At 42.5% G+C, this 25,492-nt stretch overlaps 1 protein-coding gene across 1 annotated transcript in view; it reads right to left on the bottom strand.

The window, feature by feature from the left end:
• Positions 1 to 1,784: 1,784 nt before the first annotated feature.
• The window catches only part of cdc34a (cell division cycle 34 homolog (S. cerevisiae) a), a 39,833-nt gene continuing 16,125 nt past the window's right edge, over positions 1,785 to 25,492 (bottom strand). Inside the window, exons 2-5 of the mRNA XM_034179766.1 lie at positions 11,689 to 11,775; positions 11,393 to 11,490; positions 7,055 to 7,189; positions 1,785 to 6,927 (exon numbers count right to left, since the gene is read on the bottom strand). Coding sequence (XP_034035657.1) covers positions 6,705 to 6,927; positions 7,055 to 7,189; positions 11,393 to 11,490; positions 11,689 to 11,775 — 543 coding nt within the window. The 3' untranslated portion in view covers positions 1,785 to 6,704. The remainder of the gene's footprint in view (positions 6,928 to 7,054; positions 7,190 to 11,392; positions 11,491 to 11,688; positions 11,776 to 25,492) is intronic.

Here is a 25,492-nt window from a genome sequence, read left to right as displayed (position 1 = left end):
TACTGTTTTGAGACAGCTTCAAGTAGGAGGTAAAAAAGGTACAGACGGTGTATTTTTTTTCATGCTCTGTAATGATAATCAGGGCAGTTCAGGAACAAATGAGCACAGAACTTACAACAGATGCTGGAAGGCCTTTGTGCAGTTTCCATCCTTTCATTCTCCAGAGTCAACAGAGGAGCTGAAGACAAGAAAAATTCAACAGTGTACTTAGCAAATCCATTAATTAAATTTCCGTTTATGACAGAACAATTTTGGAAAGTGTCAGAAAATCCTTTATAGTCTCCACCACCCTCTGAGTTTCACAGGGTGACTACTGGGTACAGCTCTCATCATGCACTTTCTCCAAACTGCCATCCCACTAAAAGCTTTGCGAATTGTTACATAAATGAAACAAATAAAATTGAGACTCTTACCTCTCAGATCTTCAAGATAGAGATTTATTTTATTCACACCATGTGGGTACCTGTAAAAAGAACAGAGACAAGAAAAAGCAATAAGACTAATAAAGAGGCTCAAACAAAACACCTCTTCAGGAAGTCAATATAAGTCACCAGGGCTCTTAAAAGAATGTAAGAATTGAAGCCAAAAGTATCCCCTAGTGATTCCTAAAGTGTGGAACAGTTCCCTTTCCTCCTGTTGTGTGTTGCCCCCCCCCAGATTGTGGATGAGACCCCAGCCTACACCCTCAAGCATCTTCTTGAAGTGCATCGCAGGGGTCGGGGGCATCAAGTTCTCACTGAGTGAGAGGGATATAACCCAGAGGAATGTTCATGGGTCTATGCAAGTAACATGCAATGATGACATCCTTTAGGGTGGGGGTGGGATGTCACTGTCACAGCCATGTTGGCACTTCCACTGGCATTTTTATTTTGGTGTTCACTGTCATATCTGTTCACATGTCCACTTCTATTTCCTCTTCACGTGCACGTCTGTTTCCTTGCTAATGTCGTCATACGTTATTTAGTCTCCTTTCTTCCGTCACTCCAGTGGCAGAAATTCTAGCTCCCTACTAGTCCTAAAGCATAATTTCTTGGGTGAGTTTTTCCATTGCTGGCCATCGCTGCCTCTGCAAGTTTCCCAAGTCTTTGCCAGCTGATTTTAAATTCCTTGCCTGATATGACGACTATGTGTGTACTGCCTGTATTTTTAGATGGTCTCTGGTTTCCCCACAGAGTGCCTACTCTGTGTGTACTGAACCTTGCCTGCTTTCATCTGTGAATAAAGTCAGTTTTACTCACCTCACTGCGACCTTCTCTGCTGTGTAGCCCCGTCATACTTAACTCATAATTACAATAATTAAAAAAAAACCTAAGGAGTGTTATTCTTCATTTACCTAAGTTAACTAGACAGACAGAGAGATAGATAGACACACACACACACACATATACATATATGGAAATACAAGGGGTGATTGAGACGTTTTGAGTGTGACCCATAAAATGTAGGACATGGTTCTCCAGCTTTTGGATTTTGAGAAACCAGCATTGCACCCAGTGAATCAAAACTGCACACACTTGAAAAATGTTGGGTTTCTCAGAATGCAAAAGATGGAGAACCATGTCCTACATTTTCTGGCTCAGGCCCCAAAATCTCACAAAGCCCCCCGTACTTCATCGTAATCAAAATTGTGATTAAAAGTTTTGGAAGGGCCCCAGACAATTTTCAGATTTCAAACTGGCTCTGATCTTCTTACGTTTGGGAGTGACTGCCCTCACAATGGAGTTTCATTTTTGTATTTGACTTATTCACCTCCTGCACCAATAATAACAAAAAAATAATCCATATCTTGTAAAGATCTTTATTTTCAGCTTTTAAATAGATTTACAAACCATAAGAAAAAAGAAATATAAACCATGGCGGGGACACACACAGACATCAAATGATCATCAAGCTATCCACATGTGCATATATCAAGGTAAAGATTGTAAACAGTCTCTGAAGCAAAAAATTCTAACTTATTTGGGTCAAATTGACTCAGCTAAAAAAGGATTAGTTTTAACTGAGCTGCTCACATTTTTTGTAACCAGCCTCCGTGTTGCCGTCACCAATCAGAACTCAGATAAGTGCACAGGAGTGTGAAGACGACAATCAAATGAACAGTTTGATAAAAAACAAAAACTGCACTCACACAAATGTCCAAACAGAAGGGGAGTGTCACTCACAGGCCATTAAATGGGCATCGGTCTGTTAGTGACAACGTGTGTTTGGCCTAACCCTAACCCTAGTATTCAGTGGTAGATAGAGAGCTTGAAATCATCAGGCCGTGTGTGCCAGTTTAGTTCTGTACAACTTTTCTCAACTCTGATATCTGTGTTAAGATAAACGTGGTACATTTGTTTCCCCCTCCACAAACATTCTTGTGTTTTTAACAATCAGGCCAATATTCTTAGCACTTAGTACGTATAAGACACAAAACATTTGTGGCAGAAGCCACATTTGGGAAACAAAGGACAAAACAGGAAAAGCAACACAAAAACAAAAACCTTCAGCCCATTCACAAGGTAACAGCTTTAAATAAAATCAAGTATAAATTTAGGAACTTTTTCCCCTTAACACAACCCCAACCGGTATAGCAGACCTAAGACCACAAACACATCATAACTGCATGCTAGTGAAGAACAACACTCGTGTTCATCACAAGTTCAAAGATCAAGCGCCTCCTCGTCCCTTCCCAACACTTCGAGGACATCCCAAAATAATTGTGAATATTTATACACAACAGAAACAAAAGGTGATCTCAGTGAAGGAAATTTCATCACAAATACTGCTGAATGGTGATAATAGATTTGTACTGTGGAACATAGTACTCCTGGTTAAATGCAAATGTGAAATTGTAAATTTCACATCCTCAAGAGTTAAATTAACACTGAACTACTGATTCCCACATTAAAACCTAAAATACTGTTACCTGGCTCACTCTTACAGTGTAAAATATTAAGACTGTATCTAAGTCACATGTCTTCAGACTATGGTCAGAAGCCAGAATGTTGCTACTGAGACCATGGACACTCCACAAGTGAGCTTTGAACCTTCAATATACAGATTATGAGACAACAACACTACTGCTGGAGCAATTCAATGCAATTCATTTATACAACACCAAATTAGAACAGAAGTTACCTCAAGGTGCTATGCACAAGTAAGGTCTACCCACCCCTATGACCACATGCACTGGCAGCAGTGTTAAGAAAAAAGCAGTTTTTGATTAGAGAAAGAAACCTCAAGCAGACAGGACTTGGTGGGTGACCATGTGCTATGGCCATTCTGGCATAACAAAACAGAAGCCACAACTCATATTTGACAGAACATACAATTGCAAAAACAAAATTAAAACCTGCAACTAAAACATATATACAGGTCATTTGCAACAGTGGGATGATGACAGATTATATCATAATGAGGTGGAGGTTGAGAAGGCCATGCTATTAAGGAACTTTTTTTTTTTCACCTCTGACTCATTGATGAAGACATTATTAAAGTCACACTTGCAGAGAATTGAATCAGTTACCATAATCAGTAGACTGTTCAAACCCCATCTGTGTCAGCTCTGTGTGGAGTGTCCAAGGTCTCAGTGGAAAGACTTTGACATTCTCCCATTGGTCCAAAGACATGTGGCTCAGAAACACGGTAAGAGTAAGCCAGTAACATCAATGTTAATGCAATGTTTCTCAACAACCCTTTCAACCTCTGTATTTTCCAAAGTATAAGTCACACAAATTTCTTTATTGTTAGCTCTTTAATTTTGGATTTTTGTGCATTGTTATAGTGTATTTTTTTATTTATTCTTTTTTCTTATTGGAGTTTATTTTGTACAAGATTTAATTCCTGGGAAATCCCATATAAATAGATATTAGAATTCTATATAGAGAATTCTTCTTATTAATAACAAATGTGTGATTTTTGGGTATATAATTCACATAATTCGAGTATAGATCATAGGACCTCCCAAACTAGTAAAAAAGACATACTCTGGAAAGTACAGTATGATAATTTTACACTCACCCAGCGTTCATATGGTAACCACTACCTCAGTAGTCAGTTGTACTCAGACGGAGTTAAATAAATTTGCCGTATTCTTATGAGGGTTGGGATGACTAATTTTCTTCTCATCGACTAGTCAGGTATTTCAGATGTTCTTGTACAGCTGTGTGAAAAGCAGAGATGGAGTACCCTTATAGGGATAGTTCCCGAGAACAGGCCAACACTGACCAGCAGGCAGCAGTCCCCTTAAGGGCATTGAATAAATATCTTGCATCTTAGAAGTACTATAATTGTTTCACTGCTTACATCAATTCATTTTCTAAACCTGCTCATTCCGGGGCCACTCACTGATGATTGAGTATACAGAAGAAAACAAACTGTTTGTACACACAACTGCCACTAGGGGATGCACACTACACAGATGAGTGCATATCTGTTGCCTCACCTGAAGACTTTTGCTCCTCTGGTTTAGAATAACAGCAATCCACCAGCAAGTACAAAAAAAGACGCAACCCACACATACAAAGAGAGTCGGCCCAGAGCTCTCACACATACACATGGGTTGGGTCTTGTAAAAGTTGAGCTGGAGCTCGGAGTTGTCAGGCAAGTTTGGCTTGTGGCGTTCAAGCTTGAGTTGAAGTTCTCAGGCTCAGCTTTACCGCCACATTTAAAGCACTGAGTGTTAAACATGTTGGAGCACTGTCTGCATAGCTTTTTGTAAATACAGTACATGAGATTTGCTGTGCGGTAGCCTAAACTACATGTGCTTGTATGATTTAAGCTGTGCGGCGCGATGTTTCCATTGTTCAGTTCAGCTGTTCTATCTTACCTCATTCACAGTGTTCAAATCTGACAGGTGCTGCTATAAATAACTTCAAAACTATTGCAGTGGGGAAGGTGCCATGAACACAGAATGTGCACCTGAGACCTTGTGAGCCCAAATCTTTCTCTCTCTCTATCTGTGATCACAGGGCGATTCCCCTTTTTCTGTCTGACAACAGTTTGCATTACAGGTTTAAGGCTCCTGTGCTTATTGTCGCTTACTCATGCCACTCGGCTTTTGAAAAGATGCAAGGAAAGGGGCAAGGGAGTGATGAGTTCTTTTGCTGAAATGTATAATTTCCCTGTTTGGCGCAGCACAAGCCCTGAGGATCAAAAAGTCAAAGGTGAAGCGCGGGAGGGCTTCAAACCGCCTGCTAATCAGAGGTCACACACATGGCTCAGTGACAGAAGTGACTCATCTTACAGGATTGCAGCAAACACCACGTTTCCTAAACGAGCTTTACAAACCTCCTTTGTGAATAGAACAGTCATTCCTCAGCATAACTGGCTCAAAGAAACGCAATACAAAAATAATGTAAACCAGTTCTTCATCACCAGCCCAATCAAGCAGAAGTTAGGGATGTCCCGATCAAGTTCTCCCCACCCCCAGTCCCAATTGAGTCATTTAAGATATGAATGATCTGCCAATGCATAGTCCCAATCTGATACTTGCATTTTCCAGAGATGATCTACATGTATGTATACATGGTACACTTCAAGTACACTAAAGTCAACCCAAATGAGAAGCTCTGCAAAGCATTAAAGGTGAACTTGGGGATTTTGCACCCTGGAGCTTGTTTTAGGTGTTTTTTTGGTTTAACTTTTCACATGGGATCAAAAACTATTTTAAATGGGTTTTAACATTTAAATACTATTAAAACCTATCAGCTATACAATGTAAGCTAAAAACAAAACGGTAAAGCACTTCTTGTCACCACTGAATAGGATAAAATGTCATTTGACATGTTGGGAAGCATGAAACGGATCCCAGCAGAGTTACACGTGTGTACGTTTACCTCCGTACATGTGAAGAAACTTTTTAAAACTACTGATTATGCAGGCAGCTACTTGCCTTAGGTTTTTTTCTCCCCTGGCACCGAAGCTCTCCGCTGAGTCCATAAATGACAACAACTTATGCACAGCTCATTCTTGGTGTTGAAACAAAATACTGGACCCATTAAAAATATTTTTTGTCGCAAGTGAAAGGTTGAAATAAAACAGAAGAGAAGGCGGTAGTAGCACACACTCTTGCCACTCTTGAGCTAATAGGTTTCCAATGACCAATAAACTCTACAGAAGAAGACGTTAACTGCATAAAGAAAAATTCACACGGAAACTACAAAAAGTGAAGTGGCACCTGTCAAAAACAGACTTTGTGCGCACTTCAGGCAAATCAGAGAGTGAACATATTTTTGAAACGCACCACCACCACACTGCTGGTGAGTAAGTGAGCACTAAAATAGCAGAGTGGGCAGGTCGCTTCTGAAAGAGATCAATCAAAATACGCCATACGCAGACTTGATACTGATCTTTGAGATCTGATTGGAACATCCCCAACACAAAGAAATGAAATCTCATTGTCTTGACTTTCTAAATGCAATAATTTAATAATGAAAGTTAGTTTGCATCATGTGTGTAACCTCCATTCACACACACAAAAAGAAAACAAAAATTTACAAGCTTTCTTTTTTAAAAAAAGTATCAAGTTTCTGTGCACACACTATGACTGCACATGTGGCAGAAGGTGCGCAGCCAGCCCTGTGCTCAGAGAGGATGATGGTGGTTGAAAAAATTCAAGGAGAGGGCAGGGAATTAAAGTTTATTCCAGGACAGGACAGTAAGAGGGGATAGAGGTGAGGACTGGTCAGGGGCGAGGGGCGTGGCATTATGGGGACACAAGGTCAGGAGTCCTCATTGCCTGAGTCATCCTTGTCATAGCAACAGTCCTCACTGTCATCCTCGTCGTCATCCTCCAGGTCCTCGTCGTCATAGTAATCATCATATAAAAGCTTGGCGCCGTCGTCTGTCGGGGGGACACGTGTACGAACGCAGTACTCATCCAGCGTTACGGGAACCTTGACTCCATCTCGCTCCGCCTCAGCTTTGGTAGCCAAAACCTGTTTCCTATGAAACGTTAAGAGTGACAGAGTCAGCGTCATGGTTACAGCTGACGAGGCCTCCCAGAGTTTCAGCGCTCGTACTCCGAGTACCTCTTTGAAGTGTGCTGTGAGAGTGTGTTTCGTCTCGCTACCTGATGATCTCAATGTATTCTTTGTCCTTCCCCTTACTGTCCCTCCACTTGCGGTACATGACAGATGCATCCACGTTGGCTGGTGAAAAAGTGTTAGGCTCGTTTAACAGAGAGATGACACTGAGCAGGATAGTCCTGTGGAAAAGCATACACACGTACACAAATCAACAAATGAGGGGAAAATGGAGGCTGACTAAAATAGTGCAAAACAAAAGGGAGACGGACAAACAAAACACAGGAAATGGTGGGAGAAAAACATAGCAGAGGAAAGGGAAAAGCTTTGGGCAGGAGGCAGAGTAACACGAGACTGAGGATGCAGGACAAAGATGAGCACAGAGATTAACAGAAAGGAGAAACTGAGAAAAAGACAAACCAAGAATATTTTAACTAATGTACAGATCCTGTTTGAAAGGATTTGATTTACGAGTTCCCGGGTATATGGTTCCACAAGTTAGACATTCTGACTATAATATGATACCGTGACGCAATGAGATTTATGAACTGCTTCAACAAAGAGCCACTGGTTTATCACCTTGATCATAACTGGAACTGTTTTATTCCCTCTGCCAAGAAGGCAGTAATGTTTTCTACCCAATGCCACTGTTTCACTGTCTGTCTGATTGCAGAGCTTTTCAAAAACAATTATAATCCGGTAAAATTTTTTCCCCAAATCTGATTGGTTAATCGTGTGAGATTTCAGACCATATAATATCGGATGTAAGGTCGCAAAATATTCGACCGTTTCACATTTCATGTATTATTCCGTACCCTGACCACACGCGCTCAGCAAAATCTGTTGGACATGAAGGCACTGGACCAAAGAAATATTGATTAGCTTTTGAGCCTGGATCCACAATCATTTTCATCTCCATTCTGCCATAAGACCAGAAGAGAGGAATACAGAAATTTGAGCAATATCAGGTTTCACCAAGACCCTCTGATGACCGCAGACTTTACTGAACAAAGTTTTTGTTATTGTGGGGGATGCTCAGCATACAAGTGTCTTCTTTTACACTAAGAATTCCATAATGTCTCCCACTGATACCTTGTCATTGGTCTATTAGCACAACCGCAGCATGCTCCACTATGCACTTCAAATCGGTTAAAGGCAGACAAACACAGGACTGTTCTACCCTGGTGGAGGTTTACACTGGAAAGTGGCGGGAAAGCTGCTTACAAGGAGTATTCTTAACATGATTCACTGCCAGTTACTCGTTGCTCAGTGACTGGAGCAGTCTGACTTCACAACCAAGAAAGTCAATCATCAATCACAGCCAAACTCTGTGAGTACTCACTGAATGTTCAAATACTAACAGTGCTACTGAACAGTTGGACTGGGTGTAGAAGAGACTTGTGGAGTTCAAGGACTTAGATGCAGAGATTTACAGATCTTGAAGTTATGAATGCAGCACTTGAGAAGCTGAGTGTAGAGTCGGACCGTCTAGGTTTGTGACTGCCCTGGATAAAGACTAACATAAAGCCTTTTAATGACTTCCTGGGCTCAATCATCAGAAGTTTGTTTAGTCATTTCGAGCAGGTTAATACAAAAGAAAAATAATACATATATCCAGTACATATGTAATAAATTTATCATTTAGATCGAAAAGGAGTGGGAAGAAGAAAACTTATTAAATCCCACCCCATCATTCATTTTAACACAAAATAAATAATCACAATTACTTCCTTGTCAGTTCAACTGAAAACAAAATAAAAAAAAAAACAAAACAAAAAAAAACAGCAATGGTAAGCACAAAAATACCAAAATGGTAACAACAAGATATAGCACACACCAACAATGGTAAGAAATGCACAGGTAGAGTATATCACACACCAACAATGGTAAGGCCCCGTTTACACATAGACGGTAAGAGCTCCCGGAAGCGTCCCGGAAGAGTTTTTGGCCGTCTTAAGGATCAAATGCCGTTGTCAACGCCGGCACTAGGGGGCGTGGCTTAGTTCCGGCTTTACCAGGAATCGTGGAAAAAATTATTCAACATTCAACGGGAGCGCTCCCGGAGAATTCGCGTGACGACGGAGACAACGCGAACAACGGCGTTTGATACTTTTTAATTGCCGTGTCATCCTGCTCCTTCCTGTAGTGCCGCAGTTTACACCGCTGTAATTGGCGGCCGGCGTTGTATCCCTAACCAACGGCATGTAAAATGGCGATAGAGCCCACATCGGCGTCCTCAAAGGCGTTTTAACCGGCGACAGAGGCAGACAAAACGGTGGCGCTAGCGGACAGTACGTCGTTCTAAACGCCACCTCCCGGTTAACGGCGTTCCAAACGGCCGATAGGCGGCGGTCAATATAAAAACGTTAGCGTGCTGCATGCAGGCCTCTCACTCGCGGCCAGCTCCAGATATTTTTGCAGAGAAGCTCCAGTATGCCTCCTAAAAGTAAACTGGCAGCGGCAAGGACTTACCAAGAGGTCTGGTTCAGAAGCAGAGGAGAGCCCTGTCGTGGAGACGAGCAACACGTTGAGGAGGGAAAAAGGAAGGAGAATAAAAGGATGAGAGATGAGCTGAGAGATGAGCTCCCTCCCCCTGCATTGACAGCTGCTTCAGCCTATTATACTCTGGGGGCGGTGCCTATATGCAAAAGTTCCTGGAGTAACGCAGGATTTGCCTGGATAAATCCAGCGGTACACAGGGCATTATCGGCGGCAGCAGAACACCGCCGTTCTCACGCGCATCTTAACCTGCGATTGTAAAGGATAGAACTGGGTATTAACCCCCGTTGCCTGACATGTGCCGGATGCTACGGCGTCAAAACGCCGCTTTATTCGGCGGATTTAGCAGCGTTTTATCCGCGTATTTGCGGCTAGTACGGCGCTCAAAACGCCGGCGAAATGCTCCGCCCCTTCCACCGCGAAAACAGCCGGAACTACCGCGAACTTCGGTCTACGTACTGCCCGCCGACAAAACTGTCTATGTGTAACCTGGGCTTAAGGAATCATAAGGTACAGCACAACACTGATAAAGAACAGTACATTAAATTCTATTCTCTCTGTATACAGACCAAACCACATCTTTATATAAGGACTTGAATTTGTGAATGTTTCAGCAGAGCTTTTCCAGAGCATTCCACAATTTCACCCCATAAACTGTCACACAAAAACTGTAACTGTGTATCTGTAAGCAGTGAAAGTGTTAAGCTTGGAAAAAAATCATTGCCTATATTGGCAACCATGTCTCTTGTGTCCTCAGCCTTTGAGCTTGAGAGACACCCAGGAAGAGTTTATGAGGTCATGAAGTTGCTGGACAGACATGTTTGGTTACACCAATAACTTTGCAGGAGAAGAAAGGTCCAAGTTTTTAGCATTCCAGTGCTTCCTATCTTACTGTATGGTCAAGAGACATAGGTGTTGACTAGTGACCTCACGTGCTAAGTGGATGTCTTCAGTGAGACTCAGATGAGATGTACCATTTGATTTGTGAGAGAATGTCAGTTGCTGACATGACGTGTTTTTCTGAGGTTTTCCTAGGCATATTCCTGCATGTAAGAGCCTCAGTATTGAGGACCTCACCAACTGAAAAAGGCCAAGAACACATATTTGGATAAAGAGGTGCCACGTGGGTGACACGCTGCATGAAGCTTGAACATGCCAACCCATTTTCGGTTTACTGATGAGCCAAGCTAGCAGGCTAACCTTGGTTCGGATGTTTAGAAAATCTTTGGGAACTGCGCAGTTGTTCTCATAACAATTTGCTTCGGTGTGGGCTTTAAAACCTAGGAAAGGATTATTTTATCAGCAATTGTGGATTCACACACACATACACACACAACCATACAGTGGTCATGGAGTTCCTATAGAGATCAAAATCATTTTTTCCCGTTAGCTTTTGTACCATGCTATAAACATGCTTTTTATTTTTCTCCTTTAAGGTTGTACATTTTAACATGGACTTTTATGGGAACATGCTCGCTTTTAGAGCCAGCCTCATGCTGCCATCCTACAGACTCCAACTTTTTCTAGTTCCCAGTGGGCCTCATTCTTCATTTGAGTCCACTGAAAAAGCCCATCAATTCAATTTATTTATATAGTGCCAAATCACAGCATAGGTCACCCAAAGGCACTTCACAAGGGTAAGGTCCAACCAACTGGGTAAAACCTAAAATCACTGACTAGCTAGATGGTAAAAAAAAAAAAAATCTGACTTGTATCTGGTGCCAATATTTGTAAAATGGCTACAGATAAAAACAAAGTAATGGCGTTGGCACAAAGAACAAATAATTCAGTTTAAAGAAGATTCACACAATGTAAATAATATTAACAATAATAACAACAATAATTAAAGCAACCTGGAATGACATGTTGAATATTTGGTTATGTACCTGACGTTCTGCGTTGGGTTCCACCTCTCTGAAGGCAGCTCTCCACTCTGTGGGTCATCCACTGGTGGGTGCAGAATAGAGATGCACACATCTCCGTTCTAGCGGACAACACACAAGAGCATACAGCAGTGCCAAAATGTTTAACTGCTGCAACTAAACTCTTGACTGTCACCTTATTATACATTGTTGGTTTCCATTAGGCGTACTGTTTTATTAAGCACATCTCATATTGTAACACAATACTGCTGCATTAACCAAAGGCTGTGTTGAACTACATTTTCAGAAGTCCCACTCACCTCATAAATGTTCGGATGCCACATTTTGGTGAGGAAGCGGAAAGCAGGTGGAGAGTAAGGGTAGTCGATGGGGAACTTAATCCGAGCCTGAAGGCAAGAAGAAGACACATATCAGTCATTTGAGAAGCATGTTATTTAACTATGTTGCTTTATTTACAAGAGACGAGTAACAAACTGCACAATGTTGAGCTGCTGCCAACAGCGTACAGCTGGCATAAAAAAAAAAACAATCTATCAATCTATCAATCTATTCAACTTCTCAACCTACAGGAAATGAAACATTTTGATGGCTAAAGAATAGGGGTGCCGGAAAAAAATTGATTCACGTCCGAATCGCGATTCTTATTTATTATGATTTTTTAAACATTTTCTTGCTTACTCGCTGCGTGTACTGTCTGTCAGGCAACGGCTTCCGTACTGCAGTCAAGTACTTCAGAAACACTTCAAATCTGCAAGTCCACATGCGACACCATCACCCGGAGCTAAAAGAAGCGGAGCAGTAGTCTCTGCCGACTACTGACCAGCGCACACTCCATCACTTCGCTAAACTGCCAGCCAACTCTGAACGAACAAAGCAGATAAGTAAATTTACATCTTTAGAATCACTTGATTAACCTTGTAAAGCTGCATTTTCTTAAACATAAACATTTTTTAAGTAATGTAACTATTTCTCAGAGCTCTTTCAATCGAAAATTGATTCTGAATCGAATAGTCACCCCAAGAATCGGAATCGAATTGAATCGTGAGTTGTTGTAAGATTCACATCCCTACTAAAGAAATTAAATGCTTATGTCATTTCTGAGGAAAATGAAATGGTGACTTAAAACTGACCGTAGTAGTGACTATGAGTATGAATGTGACTGTCTGCATAGTGTGTACCCCACGCTTCACTTTTTTCCCACATTTTGTTATGTTACAGCCTTATTCCAAACACAGATGAAAATAATTTTTTCTTTATAATTCTACACACAAAACCTTGTAACGACAATGTGACAAAAGTTTTTTTTTTTTTTGCAAATATATGAAAGAAAAAAAAAAGAAGTCACGTGCTTAAGTATTCACAGCCTTTGCCATGAAGCTCAAAATTGAGCTCATTTGCGATCTGTTTCCACTGATCATCCTTGAGATGTTTCTACAGCTTATTTGGAGTCCACCTGGGGTAAATTCCATTGATTGGACATGATTTGGAAAGACACAGTGGCATACATCATCCATAAATGGAAGATGTTCGGATCCACCAGGATTCTTCCTAGAGCTGGCCACCGTCTAAACTGAGTGATCAGTGGAAAAGGGCCTTGGTCAGGGATGTGACCAAGGACCCGAATGTCACTCTGTCAGAGCTCCAGCATTCTTCTGTGGAGAGAGGAGAACTTTCCACAAGGACAACCATCTCTGCAACAACCCACCAATCATGCCTGTATGGCAGAGTGGCCAGATGGAAGCCACTCCTTAGTAAAAGGCACATGGCAGCCATTGCCAAAAGGCACCTGAAGGACTCTCAGACCACGACAAACAAAATTCTCTGGTCTGATGAGACAAAGACTGAACTCTTTGGTGTGAATGCCAGGTGTCATGTTTGGAGGAAAAGAGGCACCATCCCTACAGCGAAGCATGGTGGTCACAGCATCATGCTGTGGGGATGTTTTTCAGTGACAGGAACTAGGAGACTAGTTGGGATTGAGGAAAAGATGAATGCAGCAATGTACAGAGACATCCTGGATGAAAACCTGCTCCAGAGTGCTCTTGACCTCAGACTGAGGGACAGTTCATCTTTCAGCAGGACAATGACCCTAAGCACACAGCCAAGATTTCAAAGGAGTGACTTCTGGACAACTCTGTGAATGTTCTTGAGTGGCCCAGCCAGAGCCCAGACCTGAATCCAATTGAACATCTCTGGAGAGATCTGAAAATGGCTGTGCACTGATGTTCCCCATCCAACCTGACTTGAGAGGTGTTGCAAAGAGGAATGGGTAATGGGAGTGCTGGAAAAACTTTCCGGATGCTCTGGATAAAGTTACATAGATTTTTCAGACATATTGTTTTTTTATATAAATTTTGGCACTTTGTAAACTAAACTATTCTTCTTTTTCTTTTGGCTGTTCCCGTTAGGGGTCGCCACAGCAGATCAATCGTTTCTATCTCACCCTGTCCTCTGTATCTTCCTCTGTCACACCAACCACCTGCATGTCCTCCCTCAGCACATCCATAAACGTCCTCTTTGGCCTCCCTCTTATCCTCCTACCTGGTGGCTCCACCCTGATACCTATATACCTATATACCCTGGGTCCCTCCTCTGCACATGTCCAAACCATCTCAATCTCGCCTCTCTGACTTGGTCTCCAAACCGTCCCACCTGAGCTGTCCCTCTGATATGTTAATTCCTAATCTTGTCCATTCTCATCACTCCCAAAAGAATCTCAACATCTTCAGCTCTGCCACCTCCAGCTAGTTAGTGCCACCGTCTCTAAACCGTACAACATAGCTGGTCTCACTACTGTCTTGTAAACTTTCCCCTTCACTCTTGCTGATATTCTTCAGTCACAAATCACTCCTGCCATCTTTCTCCATCCACTCCACCCTGCCTGCACTCTCTTCTTCAACTCTCTACCACACTCTCCATTACTTGAACAGTTGACCCAAAGTATTTAAACTCATCTAATTTCAGCACTTCTACTCCTTGTAACTGCACTATTCCACTGGCTCCCTCCCATTCACACACGTGCTCAGTCTTGCTTCTACTGACTTTCATTCCCCTGCTCTCCAGAGCATATCTCCACCTCTCCAGACTAGACTCAACTTGCTCTCTACTCTCACTACATATCACAATGTCATTTTGCAAACATCATAGTCTATGGGGACTCCTGTCTGATGTCCATCACCAACCTGTCCATCACCACTGCGAACAAGAAAGAACTCAGATATGATCCTTGGTGTAATCCCACCTCCACCTTGAATGAGTCTGTCATTCCGACTGCGCATCTCACCGCTGTCACACTATTCTTGTACGTCCTGCACTACCCTAACATATTTCTCTGCCACTCCAGACTTCCTCATACAATACCACAGCTCTTCTCTTGGCCCCCTATCATAAACTTTTTCTAAGTCCACAAACACACAATGTAACTCTTTCTGGCCTTCTCTGTACTTCTCCAACAGTATTCTCAGAGCAAACATAGCATCTGTAGTGCTCTTTCTCAGCATGAAACCATATTCCTGCTGACAGATCTTCACCTGTTTTCTAAGCCTAGCTTCTACTACTCTTTCCCATAACTTCATGCTGTGGCTGATCAACTTTATGTCTCTGTAGTTATTGCAGTTCTGCACATCACCCTTGTTCTTGAAAATTGAAATTGACAACAAATTGACGGGTATAATATAAATAAGCATCACTTGTGGAAACAGCAAATAGTCCGTCTATGTGACATCTGTCAGTCACGAGAGGCACATGGTCTTCAGGTTTACTGTATATACAAGTGCATTATTTGTTTGAGACACTGACAACAAATAAAACAAGAGTGCTCTGAGAGCACAATATACCCTGCTGGCAAATGCTACTTTGGTACAAGTGCTTACTACATTCTGAGAAGGACCTGTACCAATTTTCACAAAATTCATCCTAAATATGTGAGGATTTAAATTCATGTGTGCACCAACTCATGAAGCTGGCAGTGTCTAGGTTTCTTAATCAAGGGCCATAACTCTGCTAAAATACGTCAATTTTGTACAATATGCATATTATCAACCTATATCAAAGATTTGTACCGTTATATGAAATTCCATCTCAAAGTGTGTGAGAAGTTGATTTCAGAATGCAAGAACCCAAGCACAAAACTGATGAAGCCTAGCTTTGTTCATCAAGGGCCATAACTCTGGTAAAATGAGCCAACTATATAAAAATATGCATATTACTAACATGTAACAAGGACTTATACCAAGTTTCAAGAAATTCCTTCTAAAAGTGAGAGAGGAGTTGATTTCAGGATGCTTATAATTTTGGGGGGGGGAATGAATGGACGGACAGACAGAGACACGGACAGAAGTCACCACAACATAATCCCCCTTCGGCCTTCAGACAGCGGGGAATAAAAACATTAGGGGATGGACTCATTTGTTTAACTATTCAACGACTCCATTAATTAATTTTATTTTGTTCTTTTGTTATTATGGCTAGAGCAGATGGCCAACCCTCTGAGTCTGGTCTGCTTGAGGTTCCTTGCTATATTCAAAAAACATCTGAGGGAGTTTTTGCTTACCCCTGCTACCAGTGCGCTTGCTCAGGGGGTTGGGTATGATTTAAACCTCACTTGTGTCTTTTTTATTTTAAGTCTGCTAATACACATGGGAGCACGATGGCTTGCTGGTTAGTACTGTTGCCCTTTGCATCCAAAGACATGTACTATTCTAGCACAGGGGTGTGCAATGAAGGCAGACGCAGTGCAGGTTTTCCTTGTAACCAACCACCTCGGAAGGTGGGTTTGCTGATGAGCTTCTCCCCTGAACATAAACACCTGATCATCAATGAATTCACCTGCTGAGGTGATTGGTAGAAAGGGAAACCTGCAGTGTCTTGGCCCTTCATGGCACATGACTGCCCACCCTTGGACAAACAGCTTGAAAAGGACCACATCCTTTTTTGTCCTGAGTGTTACTTCAAATACAGTTGTATATTCTAAACTGTAGCAGCTCCAGATTTTCCAAGGTACTCAATATGTTCAGAATGACCAGTACATGATTAGAAGGGTCATAGGAGAGTGTAAAATTTAAATACAGGTTTTAATAGAGATTTTGGTACAGATCCCAAGTGGTTCATTGGGGTCATATTAAACAGTTGAGTTATCCTCTCCTAAATGATGTGCATACATGTCTCAGCTAGGTCTTCTACTACAGAGTAGGTGAACTGGAAACTTTAAATTGCTCGTAGGTGTGTGTGCACGGGTGTGAATGTGTTTGTTTGTCTATATATGGCCCTGCGACAGACTGGGATCCTGTACAGGGTGTACCTCGCCTCACACCCTATGACTGCTGGGATAGGATCCGGCCCTCCGCAAACCAGATCTTGGATAAGCAGTTGAAGAGGAGTGTGTGAGTGTGTGTGTGCGCTAATAAAAACATTTTTTAAAATCATGGGGTAAAATGTTTTGTTTTTATTTGCTCTCTTTTTACAAAATCCTTACAGGGGTGCATGCAGTGAATTTTTACCACAGCCTTTCATAAAAGCTACTGCTCCGAAAATATGGAAATGACAGAGAATTTCATTCCTCAAATTTTTCTTTTAAAAAATATTTTATGACAATGGTGTCAACATTGAGGCCCTGTATGAAGTCTACACAATGGTGCAATCAGCTTCTACAGTGGCTGCAATAAAATTATTAAAAGTAGCAGTAATGTTATGACAGATCCCACTGAAGGGGCTGAACACAAAGTCGCCAGTGCCAGCGTAACATAATGTTGTGGGGCACAGACTCACAGCGCTTACACCTAGCTAGTGTGTGCAGAGAAACAACAGTGGGTGTGGGGGTTGATGTTATAGTAAAGATGTTACAGGGGTTTCTTCTCCAGCTGTCACTGCAATTCAAGATAATCCACTGCCTGTGCCTGTGTCCTTCTACTATACACACTGACAACACACCAAACAAACATGCATGAATGCTACTGTCAGACGTGCAGGGAGGAGCCATCCTCCCTTTGCATGAGAATCTGAATCTGCAGATGGGATTTAACATTTAATTGTTGTCTACCATCCTAGTTACAGCTGTATTTGAGGCTGTGTTGCCTTTAAAGTGTCTACCACTATTTATTGAGCCACAATACAAATAGCTACATCCTTTTACAAGACAAATTCATCAATATTTGCTGTACGTGATGATTTAAAAGAACCCGATTTGCAAAAAAACAGAATGCTCTCACAATACAAACCAGACCAGCAAGGGAGAAAATACTGTTGCAGTACTGTGAGAATGCTGCAAGAGAGAGAGAGAAACTGGTGTGACTGACCCCGCCAGAAAGTTGGCGGCCCTTTCAGAGCACGAGGTTCAAGCAAAAACTGTGCACATTACAGGCTGGCAAGAGTGTGCAACACATGATTGCACCCAGCCTGATAGAACAGGGCCAGGCAGCAACAGATGGAACTGATTCTCTCTTCAAATATTCATCGAGATCATCAATATCTGGCTACCGGCTGAAAAGTCCACATGGACAATTTTGCTTTTTTTGTGAAAGCCAGCCTCCTGATCTCATATTTTTAATCCAGACTTAACTGTATAGCCATCACCTATTCTAATTTACAATGCAAAAACAACTATGTGTTGCACAATTACATTTCAGTTTGGACAATTCAGTATGCTCCTGTCAATAGTCATCTGACACCTTTGGAAAAATGTACTCATACACAGAGATCACTTCCAACACTCAAATACCCTTAACGGGGGTCATATCACACAACGTTTCAGTAAGCTAACAACAATCACAGTGTATAGTACAGTGGTGTCCAAAGTATTCCAGAGAGGGCCAAGAGGGTGCAGGTTCTCTTTGCAGCCACGGAGTGCAGCTGTTGATTTCACTGATGAACTCATCCCATCTGCTCAAAGTGATGTTAATCAGTGAAATCAGCTGCTGGACTCAGTGGCTGCAAGGAAAACCTGCACCCTCTCTGCCCTTTCTGGAATACGTTGGACACCACTGGTACAGTGTGTAGCTGTGTGTATGTAATGCATCCTAAAAGTAACCTATTTGCAGGTCTTGAAGAAACTGAGAGTTATGTATGCAACTACAACTCTATAAATTCTGGATGACCGCCAGAGGGCGGTGCTTAGCACCTGGATTACCCTACATGCGCAGAGGTCGAGATCTTATTCCAAAAAATGTCACATTAGTGAACGTAACCTGGGTGACGTCAGCAATAACATATAAGACTGTGTAACCCAGCATTCTGTTCTTTGGGAATCTATTGACTAGACTCAGAATGACAACCAACTCATAGAACAGTAGTTACATACGTAACTCTCATTCTACTTCATTCCTCCTGACCACCAGAGGGCGGTGCTTAGCACCTGCATGACCTCATACCAACAAGATCACGAGAAATCTGCACTTAGCCTACCGAACCTCAGTTGAGGTTTGAAGAGGCCGATAATATAGCTGTCGTCACAGGGTGAGGAGGAGCCACATTAAATCTGTAGAAAATCTGTCGGCAAAAGTACAGGTGGAAGTCCACATTGCTGCAGCACAGATGGTGAAACACCTCTCAGGGTAGCCCAGGAAGTGGATATTCCCCGGGTTCAAACACATCTCACCAGTCACTGGTCCTATAAGACCGCAATATAGCATCAACAATCCAATGTGTCATCATAGGAGACAAACAGAGCATCAGTTCTGCTGAACTCAGCTGCCAATTCAATGTAACGTTTAAGTGCACAAACAGGACACAACAGAATAGAATTAGTCTCTGCACTAGATTGTTGGACAAAGACAGCCAAGATAACAGGTTGGTCAACACGAAAAGCCAAACCTTGCTTTGGTAAAAAGTAAGGATTAGGCCATAGAGTAACCCCTGATGCATCAGAATTCCACTGCACACACTTCTCTGCAATTGACAAGGCATGGAGCTCGCCAACATGCTTTATGAATTAAATTGCAAGGAGGAATGCAGTCAGACCCTATTGACTGACCAGCCACCATAATATGCCAAGCAGAGACAGCAGAAACATAAACCTTAACAGCAGAGACATAAAGACCACTGTCAAACAATGTTTGAAGATAGCTAAGCAGCACTGGCACAGAGCAACCGTCTGGGTCTACACCCTGTGTACTTGCACCGATGGTTAAAAAGCTTCCATCTACTGTCATATAATACCCTAGTGGAGGACTGACGGGCATTCAGTACAGACTGAACAACAGCTTGATCACAAGAGTTCAGCATGGAGTCTGACCCTTCAGGGGCCACACATACAGCTTAAGACATTCTGAGTGAGGATGCCAAATGCTCCCCCCAATTGTAACAAAAGGTCCCTCCTCTGAGGGAGAGGCCACAGCTGAGGAGCATTGGAATCATGGGGAACCATGTTCTGCCCAGCTAGTATGGGGCTACCAGCAACACTGTGATTGCTCAGGCATATCCTGTGTAGTGTCAGCATGATTAACGGAAGAGGAGGAAACACATACAGGAGACGGCCCGGCCAAGGGTGATCCAGAGCATCTTGGCCCAAGGTGCTGTTTGGTTCTGAGAGAGAAACCACAGGTGACAGTGTGTTGTGGCAAACAGATGGACTTTCGCCTTGCCACACCTCTCCCAGATCATCTGAACCACATCCGGGTTCAGGCACCACTCACCCAGTGGCGGTTTCTGTTGTGAGAGCAAATCTGTGGCATAGTTCTGCATGCCTAGCAGATGCACAGCTCTGGGGCTCTTCAAGTGAGGCAAAGCCCACTAAAGAAGCTTTTGGGCTTCTCTCAGGGAATGAACAGACCTGGTGCCCCCTTGATGATCTATATGGTGGACTGTTGATGTGTTGTCCAACCGAACAAGCACAATTCCCCTCTAAAGCAAGGGAGAAATGCCTCAGAGCTAGCCGAACAGCCTGCAGCTCAAGCATATTGATGTACTGAACCTCTCTCAAGGGCTCCAGACACCCATGACCATTCTGAGGTTCCACACTCCGTCCCAAGCTAAAAGTGAGGCATCTGATAGAACGACCTATCGGTGGACAGCAGAGAGCCCGAACAGCCTGCAGCTCAAGCATATTGATGTACTGAACCTCTATCAAGGGCTTCAGACACCCATGACCATTCTGAGGTTCCACACTCCGTCCCAAGCTAAAAGTGAGGCATCTGATAGAACGACCTATCGGTGGACAGCAGAGAGCCCAGAGGGACACCACGTGTCATGAACTCCCCATCTGCGCAGGGCCAAAGATGTTGAAGGCACCATCTGGGAAGACGCATTGACCTGTTTTGGTGCAGCTTGAGGTCGAGGCTCAGGCTGCTGAGCCACATTTGTAAGGGGGTGCAAAAACAGGAGTCCCAGAGGTACGACTGCTGATGCTGCAGTCAGATTTCCCTTCAGCTACAGAAGCAGACTGTAAGTCAGTCTTGTATTCCTGTGAAGACAGGAGACCAGAGTGAGAATATGGCCCACTCTCTGTGGGATTGGCAAGCTCTCATCACCAGTGGGTCCATTGCAATGCCAATTGAAAACCACATGGCTGGGAGTCAAGGAGGTCTTTGCAAAATTCACAGAGAGCCCTAACTGCGACATGTGGTTCAGTAGGGTCAAAGTGTTGTCAAGTGCTTGCTCCTGGTTTGGAGCATACACAAGCCAGTCATCTAGCTACGGAAGAATCCATATTCCACGAGCCTGCAAAGAACAGAGTGCTGCTGCTATGCACCTGGCGAACATATGGGGAGTGAGGGAGAGCCCGAATGGAAGGACTCTGAACTGATACACCTGTCCCTCGAAAGCAAACCGGAGGAACTGCCTGTGGTGAGCTGCCACTGGGATGTGGAAATAAGCGTTCTTCAGGTCCACAATGGTAAACCAGCCCCCCCTGTCAAATTGCCTGGAAGACATCTGTCATGCAGAGCATGTGACAATGCAGTATCTTTACATATTGATTTAAATTTCTGAGGTAGAGAACAGGACAAAAATCACCATCCTTTTTTGGAACTACAAAATAAATTGAATTGTTCCAAACGCTGAACCTGTTCTATGGCTTTCTTCAGGAGCTCTAAAATATTCTGCTTGAAAATAAGCATCCTCTCTGGGTCTGTAACAGCTGTAACGTTTACCCCAGTAAAGTTGGGGGGATGACAACTGAACTGAATACTGGAGCCCCTGACCAATGTGGAAACCACTCATTGGTCTGAGACCAAGGCCCGTCACCACTCAAGCCGTTTCTGAGAAAAATGACCAGTGGCCTCACACTGGGTGTCAAACCCAACTGCTGCGGACCCTTGATGATGTCAAGGGGCAGCCATGATGGTCCTTTCAGTCATTTCTGGGAGATCTACCTGTAGGTAGCCAAAAGGTGGACTGCTGGGAGGGCTGACAAGCCTGACCCTGACCCCAGGAAGCACGACCGTTTACATGGAAAGATGGAACTCTGGCTGTAGGATGGAAGGCGCCTACGTGCTTAGGTTGGTGTCTGGGAGGTCGTTGTAATTTGGCAATTTGCTGGAGACACCTATTTGCCTGAACAGCATGCTCCAAGGTCTGTTGGGCTGCAGGCCCAAAAACCTGGCCTGGGACAACGTGCAGGGTGCATAGTGATCCCCTGCATGCCTCAAACAGTGGGGACTGAGCCAACCATACTTGATGTCGGAAGAACTATTTATAATTTTTTTCTAGACAACACAAATTTTGATCATATTGGTACTGTCGTATTATAAATCCCCTGTGTAAAGGCTAACAAATATAATGTGGTGTCAAAGAAAACTGTTTTTATGCCTTAAATTTTTTAAAAACTTAGTGGCCCTCTACCTTTAAATGCTTATATTAGTATTACATATATCCCTTGGATCCCAGGATCACTGCTGCCACAAATCACTGAGTGCTGGCTGCACTATGTGCTCACAGCATGCTTTCTGACCATTGATGACTCATGTTTAATGACTCAGACACCAATCAGACAAAATAAAAATAAAATAAGTGGTTAGTGCACTTGGATTCAGTGCAGAAGGTTATTGGTTCAAACCCCACTACTGCCACATTTCTCCATGTAATGTGGAGTTGCGTCAGAAGGGCATCCAGCAAAAGACTTGTGCCAATCAACATGCAGATCCACCTTGGATCTACTGTGGCGACCGAGTGAAAATGGGGAGCAGCCAAAGGAACTTACTTTAGACATAGAATTTTTGGGACTTGATGTTCATTTAAGTTTATTTATTTCAAATAAATGAAGTTAATTTGGCAAAAAATTAAATCAATTAAATGATTAAAAAAAACAATTTATTTTCCGGAGTGCAAGTGTTATACACATCCTGGTTTCAGCATCCAAAAGTAAGCTGCAATGAATGTGAGATACAGCTCTGCATGCTCAGATCAGCGGCGACATCGACAGCAGGCGACGTTCTTCCCCGACGCCTCGCTCTCTGCCTCCACTGCGCTTACTGAGTGACACAGTTACACTTGAAACAGCTACACAGAAAAAAGGTGCTCTAAAAAAAAAAAAAAGATGCTGGATGCGGTGGATTTTCTCTCAGCAGCTACAAACACTCCATTCTCATTTAGAGCAACTGAAAAAAAAAAAGCTCAGAGCTGTTAGATCGAGTAAAATTATACAACAAAACTGACAGAAATTCAATCGTGATCTCAGTTCCAGATCGTCTCATTGCCAAGCATTGCTACTGGCTGATATGCCTCATAAGAGGATGTAGAACAGAAGGAACAGCACCCACAGTCAAAGTGCTAACTTCAGCAGTGGACTGATCTCGCTGGTTCAAAACCAAGCAAGCAGAAAACAACCAATAAAACATGGTGTTTACCTACAGAATAAAAAACAGCAGGCTTATTTTCACTTTCTATGAAAACCTTCTCTTTTTTGGGTTTTTGAACTAAAGAGCTGGCATGAAGCAATTTTAAAGTAAAATCATTTGTGCCCACACTGTGGAAATGACATGACAGCAAGGCAAAATAAACCAGGTCACAACAGCGCAAATACCCTGAAGAGAACAAATTGTATCATTCTGTTCTCCCAGTGCATTTCCTTACATTCTCTAGACATGTTTTCTCCTCATGTTCAAGTACACAATGCACATCCAGCCTTACTCATACAGTGTGACTAGACAGGGGTCGAAATACATTTTTTAACGTACTTGCACTGGTGCTAGTAACAAAAAAAGTTACTTGCACCAAAAAAAAGTTACTTGCACAACCAAAAGTCAGTCTTACATCAACCTTAAAACCCCTCCTCTGATGTGTCAGACTCTTCCTCTCTGGGGAGAGTTTGAGGGGAGAGCAGCAGCAGCTAGTTTTTTTTCCCATGTGCGCGTGAACAAATCGTCCGTAAAGATTATTTTATTAACAACACAGATGTATAATAAAACAAATAGTGACTGGTTGATAACACAATTATGACAGAGTTTGAGGGGAGAGCAGCAGCAGCAGCAGCCAGTTTTTTTTTTCATGTGCGCGCAAACTAATCGGCCATGAAGATAATTTTATAAACTACACAGATGTATAATAAAACAAATGGTGACTGGTTTATAACACAATGATGACAGATTTTGAGGGGAGAAAGAGCGAGGAACCGCAGCGGAAGCCATTTTTTTTTTCTTTTCTTTGTGTATATGTGCGTGCGCGAACGGGACAGGAGGTCCTCAAAGTGGAGCTCCTGCAGCTCCAGTTATTTGCTGCAGCAAATAATGAAACTCACAGAATTGGGAACGTCTCATGAGGATGTTGTGAACCCAGGGACGGCGCTGCTGGCGACGTTTGTCAGCTTTCCACAACAAATAGAGCACAGCAACTCGCACCGTTTGTGAGAGTCATAAAACGTAGGGAAGACAAAGACAACACACCGGAAATTGTTTTTTTCCTTATTTATTCCTTTATTGGTTCATTCTACTGGTGCTTATAGTTGATAAAACTTGGCTAAAGTTACTTCCACCAGTGCTAGTGCAGTATAAAATTAAGTGCACCACTCAAATAATACGTGCACAAACTAGCACATGCACTAGAAGTAGAACTAGCACAAGCATTAGAAGAAGAAATGGAAAAAGCAAAGAAGAAAATGATCAAAATCTTGAAGTGATATTCTAGGCCTGAAGTGATACCTAATATGCTGACTTAGTGTACCATATATGAAGGTGACCTCAATGATTCTTGCTAAGCTCAATATATTGCCTGTCTTGACTGTTTTGTTTACACAAGAATGTTACCAGCATTTTAGTTACATCACACTAAAATAAACAGCAAGGTTTTCACTGCCATTATTTAAGACTTTTGCGCAATGTCTAAGCTGAATGAAAAGAATAAATAAATACATGACAGACAGACAGACAGATAGATAGACAGACAGATATTTTTCCCCCCTACTCTTTGGTCATTTATTAAATGTGTTCCTTGTCATCTGGTAATGTGAAATGCACGGTCAGTTTTCAATATTAACCACACAAACAGTAGTTAATTTACGTCACTAAACCATTTTGCACAGTGTTTTCCAAGTATCGCCATTACAACCAGAATTAAAATAAATCAATTAAACTCAATTTATTTATATAGCACCAAACATCACAACATAGTTGCCCCAAGGCACAGCTCAAAATAGCAGAAAGCAGGATGGATTACTAAGATTAAGATCAGTTTAAACTAAGGTTGACATCTTAAAGCATGTTTGCATATGTCGTGGACTGCCTGTGATTAGGGGTGCCGAAAAAAAGGAGAATAAGGAGAAGGATTCTAGGGGCCCATGATTGACAGGTGCTCAGAGAGGCCCCTAATATAATTCTAATACTGCAAAATAATATTGGGGAAGGGGGGGGGGGGGTAAGATTTCTTTTCATGGGGCCCAAAATCCCTGGCAGTACCCCTGCCTGTGACATCCAGGACTGTCTGGCAGTAAAGAACCGACTGCTTTGGCATACACAGCATCGGTCCATCAACTTAATGTAAATAATTGACATTAGATCACCAGATTATTTTTCAAAGTTGTTCAGGGGAAATTTCTTTTCATTTCTTCTTTCCTTTTCTGAAAGAGGCAGGGTTATTTAACAGAATGTATCTGGTCAGAATTTACTTCCTGTTCCACACTCCAGTCCAATGGTGGCAGAAATGCACCAGTGAATTAGTTGCCAACCACCATTACACAGA

This window comes from Thalassophryne amazonica, chromosome 10, assembly GCF_902500255.1.
Source record: "Thalassophryne amazonica chromosome 10, fThaAma1.1, whole genome shotgun sequence".
NCBI lineage: Eukaryota > Metazoa > Chordata > Actinopteri > Batrachoidiformes > Batrachoididae > Thalassophryne > Thalassophryne amazonica.
This window is presented reverse-complemented; position numbering and strand designations above follow the sequence as displayed.